This window comes from Trichoplusia ni, chromosome 2 (assembly GCF_003590095.1).
Source record: "Trichoplusia ni isolate ovarian cell line Hi5 chromosome 2, tn1, whole genome shotgun sequence".
Classification (NCBI taxonomy): Eukaryota; Metazoa; Arthropoda; class Insecta; order Lepidoptera; family Noctuidae; genus Trichoplusia; species Trichoplusia ni.
In genome coordinates this window covers 16,862,219-16,871,758 of record NC_039479.1, presented here as the reverse complement: position 1 = coordinate 16,871,758, position 9,540 = coordinate 16,862,219, and the positions used below count along the sequence as shown (strand labels likewise).

The window sequence follows — 9,540 nt, the reverse complement described above, 5'->3', positions numbered from 1 at the left end:
TTTATTGAATTTTATTTGTGTACATGTCATGCTCCCTTCGTGTATTAATCGTGGTCACATTATGCAAACACTATAGAAATGTTTGTATAAATAAAGACTTCACCATTCAAAAAATCCTTGAGTCTTTGGGGTTTACACACATTCACACATACCCAGAGAAGTCAGATTCAGAACAAGCATTTATGGATCACACAAACACTTTTCGATATATCGACATCGAACCCGCGACACGCCACGCACAGTCCGTTTGGCATCCTCTAGCACTAGCACGGTTATCCGTGCTTTCAATTAGACTAAACTTACAATAAATAAATGCAAACTTCACCCTTCACACTTCAACCAAATTCAAAGCAAAACAGAAACATCGTGACCTCCTGATCACTCCAACAAACACAATAAAGTATCCAATGAAAGAGAAAATGCGTTATCAAGAGCAGGGCGAGGAAATTCGAAAGGTGCTTCAGTCGGTGAGAATGGAGACCAAAGAGGTCTCATATCGGGCACATAAAAATGTCGGCGGCCAAAGCATTGTAGTACTTACTGATACCTGCGAAGCAACGAGTTTGTACGGACAGCAGAAAAAGATAAAAGAATATTCAGGTAATTGTTTTGGTAAGTTTGGTTCTATAATTGTATGGTTATAGAATTTTTTAAATGATTTTTTTTCAAAATTAGGAAAATCGGAATTTCCAAACCTATAATGTCGAAATTTAGTGTGAATGTTTTTTTTTATTTATTTTTTCTACGTTACAAGAACTAATCAAAAGGTAAAATTATTTTCAAAACACACTTAGTCTTTGCTATAATGTTATTTACCTAGAAATCTTGTAAGAAATCTACTTCGAATTTAGAAGAAATAAATAATCTGTTATAGTTTCAACTGATTAACTTAACCTGTTCCATGGCATACAGCCTGACAGATGGGCAGATTGACGGACAAACAGCAAGACAGATAACAGAAAAATAGAAAATGGGAACATAAATCATCTTCTAGCATAGTCCAATGGTCTAGAAACTAATTACCGCAAATGCTATTTAGACATTTGTAAGCTGACGGTACTGCTTACCACGAGCGTGCAAAGAGGAGAAAAATCACCCCAATTTCCCGGCACCCCCGCCCTCATTGTCGGCCCAGCACACTCTGATAGAATTGTTATCGATGCCATCTTTAATTTATCCAGTGTAAACAACCGCCAACATTACGATACAGCTGACAAGTAGAGTGGAATGTTCTGGATGGAACTATTAAAAACTGTTTTCTTAGGATGGGCACTAATTTATAACTATTGCATTGGTTGTATATTGAAGTTTGCATAGGGTTTGGATAGTTTTCAGACATAGAGTTAAGTATTCAAAATTTAGGTGATATTCGAAACAATTAGTACTAATTAAAACGTTTGTTTAAAGAAAACGTAAGTAAGGAAAGTTATTTGAAAACCGCAATCAAAGCGCAAACTTTACATCTCAAAGTACTTTTCAGTAGACCAAAGTTACATAATACGCAATTTAAGCATCTATTGTGTTAGTGTTATTATTTTTGTATTTTTTTATTAACTGAAACCAAAAATTACAAAAAACCTTCGCACTCTAATAAAATTTGTAACATACGGATTCTAATCCACCCAAAAGCCGAACAATACAAATCGTCGGAACAAATCGCGTGCATTCTACATGAAGCGTATATCCAAATACAAAGGGTTGACAATAAATAAAGGTGTGAGTTGTGACGAGCTCGCAAACCTCCGCAGCCGGCCTCCTCGAGCGTGAACGTCACAATGAGGTGCGTGAAAAATGGCTCCCACCGACGCGACGGCCCACAAATCAAAACTGTGAAACCGTTTGGCGAAAAATGAAAATAAAAACACAAATATAACAGCGTAGGAAGCCCGGCGCACACCACTGATGGCTTCTTGCAATAATTTCCGTTTTCAATGAACGCGTTTTTCTTTTTCTTATCATCGCACGAACTAGGATGGTTGGGAATAAATTGAAATACAAAATTGATTGTTGACTTTTCCCGGCCGCTTTATTACTGTCACAAATAGGAAAAAGATTGAAAATTGCCTATAGGCGAGACGCTGCCGGCTGATTTGGTAATTCTTCATTCAACTTTATATAAACAGGTCGAGTCGTAATCAATTCATACGAAATCTTTATTTAATTTTGGTTTTAAGTTTCTTTTACAAATAAATCCAATTAAGCTGTTTATCGCGACTAGCAAGTGTAATTTAAGTGGAAGTTTAAAAGAAAATGGCAGTGCAAGCGTTAGACCGAGATATTCGCAATCTGCCGGCGATTTATTAACTTGTTGGCTCTAGTTACTGAAGCCGGTGGATGCACGCGCTATCTCTGAGCGGAACATTTTTCTACTGAAAATAATTTACTTTTCACAGAAATGTTATTTTTATTGCGGTTTTGACTTAAATCCACAACAACAATAATTAAAACTAAATAGAAAGGATTTTCTGTTACAATTATTAATTTATTAATTAAAACTCTACTCTCATGACTCTTTCACAGGAATGAATGCAACCTAGACTGGGTACAAATGGTGGTTAAACTACGTAAGAATATATGAAAAATGAAACATAAAAGTGCCTATTTATAATTCTTATCGTGATAAATAGTCGAGCTATTATTTTAACGAGCTATTCCCTGTTTACACTCCTTATTACCCAGTCAGGATGAGTTAACGACAGTTGTCAGTTCTTTTACCCTCCGGCTAGGGATTTATATAGGAAAATGGTTCCTACACAATGTCCATTTATAAAGAACTTTCGCCTCACATTAAAGTACGTCTAATTGACCCTTGTTTTATTAACTCGAGAAGGGGGAGGGAGATCTTTGTATACCGGCCATGCTATGCCCCCGATGCTCCTATTTTTATTTGAGTTTTAATTATTAAAAGTTTTATGAACTGCTTATTTCTTTTTACGAGATTGTTGAATTAATTCCTTTTGTTTGTTAACTCGACCCTTCTTGTATTATCAAATGCTAAAAGTTGTGTTTGTTTTGCTGTAATTAATGTGCAGAATTGAAATGGTGATCTTGTGTTTGCAAAAACAGTGAACGGGGCACTTGCTATTGTATAATAATAAGGCGTTTATGTTAAATATATTTAAGACACGTAGAATAATAAGTTCACGTCTGTCTATAAATTCAAATGAATATGTTTTAAATTCGTTTCGATTGAGTGGTTTATACAAAATTTTGCCGTTATCACGTCCGCTGAATATCATAAAACATTTTAAAGTTCGGAAAGAGATATTTGAGTATCTTCATTCGGCGCCGTGGGTTCGCTGTAAGTAAATTTAACTTTAAAATATGCATAACAGTTTTCCGATGCGATCCCCTTTCGAATTTAAACACATCGAGTCGTATTAAGATACATTTCGATTCAGTGCACTTGGGAAGTTCGGGAAGAAAATGCTATTCACTTTAAAGATGATTCCGGTGGTATTTTCAGTATTATAATAAAATAAGAGAAACGTGTTTGGGTGCATGATGGAGTGGCAAAAGAATTTTCACAGTTACTGCGATAGTAAAGCAGAAAAAGGAAAGACTTAAATTGTTATTTTGGTAGAAACTGTTATGGTATCTATTGTAAAATTGTGTTCTAACCTATAACATCGAAAAGTTAATTCATAGGGAGGTCAGTAGTGAATGGTTTTTTTTTCGGACGAACGATCAAACTGAGACATTAAGATAAGCTTTTTTTTTGTGCATGAGTCTTGAATGTTTGCGAACACAAGCATTGAATACATTATTGCGAGACTGGTTTAAAAAAAAACTTTGCCATAAGTTGGAAAATCCCCAAAAAGTCATCAAGTCCGAACTATGTAAGCCAAAGTATATTTAACAAGAATCTAACACTTCAGAAACAAATTGCAAGAGGCTTGTAGACTTGGAAGTTAAGTGTACTTAACCACGGCTTGTGAAAATGCAAATAAGAGCTTCGACCGTCGCCTGCGTGCCGGCCGGGACTTTGGGATTTGTCGCCCACGTCCCCAGCAGATATGATAATTAGTTTTACAACGACGGGAATTAGTAAGATACACCGAGAATTTTATTTTCTCAACATTTTAATATTGTGCTCTAATAAACAAGCCCTCTTTTATTCATCTTGTCCTACTTTATGCTGTAAATATTTTATAAATAAAACTTTATTAAATCGGAAAACTGTTTTGCATGTAGTAATAGCAGAGCGCATTAAAGCAACTCTTAAAAATCGCAAAATAATGTTCGTAGACAATTTTATGCATAATACATAATTTCTTCAATACGGTCTGGAAACTTGCTAATGCTATTAGTGCAAGCTGCGGAGGCGTTAAGCCCGCAACCTTACTTAATTCTACTTATTCGGCAAACTTCGGCGCCAGCGTCGTACGAACACTTCTTCAGAGCATGCCTTCACTATAAACCAGCCATTCAACACCCTTTAATTTGTAACCCGAGTTTTACTACCCCACAATAAACAGAACATGTAGAGGAAAATTAAAAGTTTAATACTCTTTCAAACAATATGACAATAAAATGAACATTAAATCAAACACGCCAAAATGAAGAAACCAAAGAATAAAGTTTGGAAATTTGACACGTTGCTCCGTCCGGCACTTCTTGTTTGAATATCATGCTGTTGGGCTTCAACACTGGGTTTCCTGTCTGAACTTTCTGCTTCTCCTTGTTCTAGTTTCTTACGCTCACTTGGGTATTTCTCATTAGGCCAAGACTTTGTTTCCACTGTGTCTACACGGTCACCAGAATCATGCACGGTTGCTGGATCAGCTGTTGTAGTTTCTTCGGAGGAGACGGTAGTGGGAGTCGGGGAGCCCGTTTCAGATTCCTCAGAGGTCGTATCCGCCGCGGCAGAAGATCCGATCGGTACGGCATTACTTGTCGTCGCATGCATCAAGTTAGATGGCGGTTTGACAGTAGATGTTGTACCAGTGTTGACTACGGGAGGATCTTTATTAGCGACTTCACAGACATGAGCGCAAACATGGTCGTGACATTTATTTCCAGTGCCACAAGATATGAAATTGTCCCAAGCTGCCAACAACTGGTACAGATGTGGTTGCTTGCAATCATTATCAATGTAGGTCTGGATTCCCATCACTTCTCTGTCACAAAGGAGTGGCCCACCGCTGTTGCCCTACAATATTACAACCAAATCTTAGACCATACATTTTATGACAATCAATTCAAATCGCTCTTTTTATTACATATAAACTACAGCAAGCTAATTCAGGTTTGAAAAATTTTTTTTACTCACTTGGCAAAAGTTGGGGTCATAAACTGCATTTTTGTTTTCGTCGCTATCAGAAGCACACGTCATGGTGTTCCCAAGGAAGTGGGATCCGCAGTTCTGGATTGAAGGTGGTAGCAATTCGACAGTCAGTTGCATTAAATTCCTTTCTTCAGTCCAATTGCCATCTTTCTTCTGTAAATTACACAAACCCGTCAGATTTTGTACCAATATTATAACACCGAGAATTGATATAAGAGCTGATTATTCGTCGATCCTATGAATATAATTAGAGTGTGGCCGAAATTTAATAGGTATGCAGCATTTAAAGGTAACATGCATATTAGGTGCCTGGAAGTCTAAAACATAAATGTAATCTTTTTTATTAGCTACAGTTGAAAGTCTTACGGCATAAACAAGTATTTTGCAGGTCTTATCAAGGTATTCTCGTCTGGTGCTGATATTTATGACGCCGACAGCGGACGTCAGGTTAAAGGGTAGTAAAGTCCTCATGAGAGAGATGTCTGTACGCCACCACTGCGTCGAACTGTGATTGTAGGGCCGTACTATCTGAATTATCTGTAATCAAAAAGACGATATTTAGTTTCCTCATTCTTGTCTTATATTATAATTTTTCTGTTATTATGTTCCTCTCTGATGCCCTCTGTTTCCTTAGCTTTTGAAATTTTGATCCAACGGTTACTAATTCATCACGCATTTCGTTCGCAAATTTAAAATGTGTATTGGTGGCTATTAAGCAATGGATTTTTCAAATGGCGTTGGAAGAATCAGATTTTTTTGTTACTTCACTATTCCTTTTAGCTGAGCAAGATGCTTACAAATCAATGATCCTGATTTAGCCTACAGGTAAAAACAAGTCGTTTGATACCTCACGTTCCTGTTCGTCCTCATCTTCGTTAAGCGTAAAATTTGTATCAATTGTGACTGCTCCCATCCTGGCTAGGAGTGTTTTTCGCGGGAAACCGTTAGGACCATCTGTTGAAATACTGGAGCCGACAGCAGAAGTTAAGAGCCACTCTGGTCGAATAAGCACTGCGCCGCGAAGAAACCTGGCTCCTGTACCGTCTACTACCGTCTCATCAGGGTAATATAAGAATGCCTGGGGGAATAACACGTAAAATTAGAAATGCTATTTCTGGTACCCTTAGCAAATTCGTCATTTTAAGTGAATATGTTCATGCTATCGACGTCACTAGCTTGGGTCCACTTGCTTTTGAAAGAGAAGAAGCACCTGCGATAAAGTAAGTAGTTTCTTAAGCTGCCTCTTGATAGGAATCAAAGTTCTTCAAAACGTTGATACGTTACGCCGATATGTTGCAAACATTTTCGAAGTTTAACCACAAATGAGAATTTCTTTTATAACATTTTAGCTGAAGTTAAATTTCACGTCATTCGACTCATGCCGTCGGATGACAGAACAGATAGCGTTACAGTTTCTTTTGCAGGGCTCATGATTTCTACAGGTAGGGTTAAGTTTGACACCAATTAGTAATAGAAGAGCGACTCACCATAAACGGATAACTCCCTCTACGTACTTCCTGTTCAGGTTCCGCATACACGTCTACACACAAAGACAATGCTGGAAAACGATCAAAAAATATATTTACTAACTAGACGGTGACAGTGGAAATATACATTTATATAAATACAGAAACGGGAGGATTACCGAAACACAATGCAAATAGAATTTTAGTTTTCATATTTGAAGAAAACTTTCATAAACATTTATAAGAAAACTAGATGACGTTTTACCGTCAAATACATTGCTGTTCTGACAGTAGAGATTTCAAAAGAAGAATACAGATCATTTTTCTTATTATGTTTTCTCTGCCAGGTAAATCAAAAGATTTTATATAAACCTGTACAAGCATTTAAACCCTCATTTCTAAACCAAATGCTATAATTCTTTTTAACTCTCTCTGTCGTAAAAATCGAATTAGTCGAGTCACGTCCCTTTATTTTTCTCCGCTATCTTTGACAAAGTTACGCCGAGTTAAGGACATTAATCAGAATCTCATCTGAGCCAAGATGTATTATCCTCAATAAAGCGAAAAGAATGACTTCGCGATTTTAAAACGCGTGTTTTACAGATAAGAGCTGAGGATAAATCCAGGGAACACCTAATTATTCATGTTAGGGGTGTTTAAGAGTGCGTATTAATACGCTCGGAGCGGTGGCGTCGGCTTTTGAAAATATGCTAAGAACAGAAAAAGTGCAGTTTATTTAAAATACCGTGGACGGAAACATGGCTTGGGCGGGCGCGCCACCGCGAGACTGCTGTGTACGTCTTTTCAGTTTTATTCCGAATTGGATAAATGTATCGAAGGGGAAAAGAGTTTATGAATGCGCTTTGATTTTATTGTTGATTCTTTTGGTTTCCCGATTTAGTAGATATTGTTGCAACGCAATTTTAGTAATGCCCACTAAGCGACAATTAGTAAGCCTCTTACGGATAGTAAAAATACTAACTTGGTCAACAAATGAGCAGAGATATCGTATCCAAACCGCTGATGCAGCTACGTCAATAGCACTTGTTCCGACGGTTATTACATGTCCAGTTTAACGCGATCCCTCTCAATGTGCTAGGAATATCCCCGATGTTCTTCAACTCGACTTGGTCCTATCGTCAGGTAGTGTCAACTAAAGTTGGTGTTGTTATAACGGTTCGAATGAACGAGCTACGTGTTTTGGCGGCTTCCCACAATTGCTTTACACTTCTTCCTTGAGTAAGCCTTTGTAAAATGGTGTGCTAAAAATATCAATAAAACTACGGCGTAACTTTTAATGGCAGTTGTTTTTTAATAGCTGTATTGATTTGGGGAAAGGCAATCCGACGCGAATTTATAGTTTATCTATAACTGCGGACGATTTTATTGTTTGGATGGAGAGACGTTAAATGATACGTGTATTTTGTTGAATTTACGCAGATTTTTCATAGCTTTTATTTTCGGTATAGAAACTGCTTTGTTGATGTTTATGCTGTCAGTGTTCAATTACTTTTTTTCATAAAATGCGTTTGTCGATATTATTCGTTCATTTAATTTATTCTCATTTATTTATTGCTTAAAATTAATTACGGTTATTACTTATTATTTATCAAAATATGTTTCGTAGAATTTCAGCATCGTAATTCAAAAATTAGTTCATAGGACTAAATACCTCAAACGTGTGAGTACAACATCACCTTGCGTACAAATTCCTCGGAGTCTAGTCGAACTTTTCGCCGGCTTACCAACTGTGACTCAAGAACGGTGATATGAATATTAAACGCTTCAAGAATTAGAAGATTTATACGACAATTCTAAAGTTGGGCGGTCTTCGCGCACTTAAATGAATGTTTAACATTATCTGTGGAGTTTTAAGGAACTTGAGCCTCTTAACAACTTGCTAAGAAACTTTGATAGAGAGCGGCTCTCGGGCGATTAATTCGGAAACGTGGAAGGTGGACGGGAATTCTTAATGTGAAAGGGTGACTGTGGAGGTTCGATCAGTACGTAATAGGCGAAGGGTGAGACTCATTTTAATTGAGGGAGTCCTGTTTTTAGATATCACTTTAATTGTACCTAACTGCAATAATAACAGTCCATCTGCCTATAGCAGGCCTCTTGGTTTGAACATTTGATTATCACTTCAGCTCAATGCGGGTTGGCGATTTTAGATTCTAATATTTGTAATCTAGGTTTCTTCGCCATATTTTCACAGGTTATCATTAGTCTTAAAAAAGTACACGTAACTCTGAAAAAGTCACTTGTCTAATTTTCTGCGTCGTTATTGAACCTGCACCTCATGCACACGAATCCATGAATAGAACCGCAAGTATTTACTCAAACAAGTGTAGTCCGGTTAAGAGAGAGTTCATCAGTTGGGACGCATGCGACAAGAATCTGTGTGCTCCGCAAGCTGTTTCTTAGTCTGAGTATTCCTTGTGCAAGTCATTTGAATGTTTGTAGATGCGACAAGAAGATCAAATTCAGTGTGAGAATAGAAAAAGGTTTTTTACTAAACTGGAGACACTACATGCATATATCCAAGCCTAAAAAACCAAAAAAAAGGTTCCAATCTTGATGACCACCACAGCGGTAATATCGGCACACATAATATCCATTTCAGTACTTGACAATATAAATTGATTGGTGCAGTGTGCGTGCGTCATTGTTCGGAGCCGTCATTTTCCGATGTCCCGTCCCGTTCTATTGTACTGCACTTTATTGAATTTGATTTACGCGCCAATTTTTGTAGGCTTCGGTTTTTATTAACTGACCTCGGTGCCGATG

The 9,540-nt window shown here is 37.3% G+C and overlaps 1 protein-coding gene across 1 annotated transcript; it reads right to left on the bottom strand.

Annotated features, from left to right (window-relative positions):
• Nucleotides 1-4,484: 4,484 nt before the first annotated feature.
• Nucleotides 4,485-7,360, bottom strand: LOC113508451. Its single transcript, XM_026891517.1, has 6 exons — nucleotides 6,933-7,360; nucleotides 6,775-6,845; nucleotides 6,135-6,365; nucleotides 5,654-5,824; nucleotides 5,273-5,440; nucleotides 4,485-5,152 (listed from the first exon to the last, which is right to left on the bottom strand). Exons 1-6 carry the CDS (start codon nucleotides 6,964-6,966, stop codon nucleotides 4,541-4,543), a joined length of 1,287 nt encoding a protein of 428 aa, XP_026747318.1. The 5' UTR covers nucleotides 6,967-7,360; the 3' UTR covers nucleotides 4,485-4,540.
• Nucleotides 7,361-9,540: the final 2,180 nt, after the last annotated feature.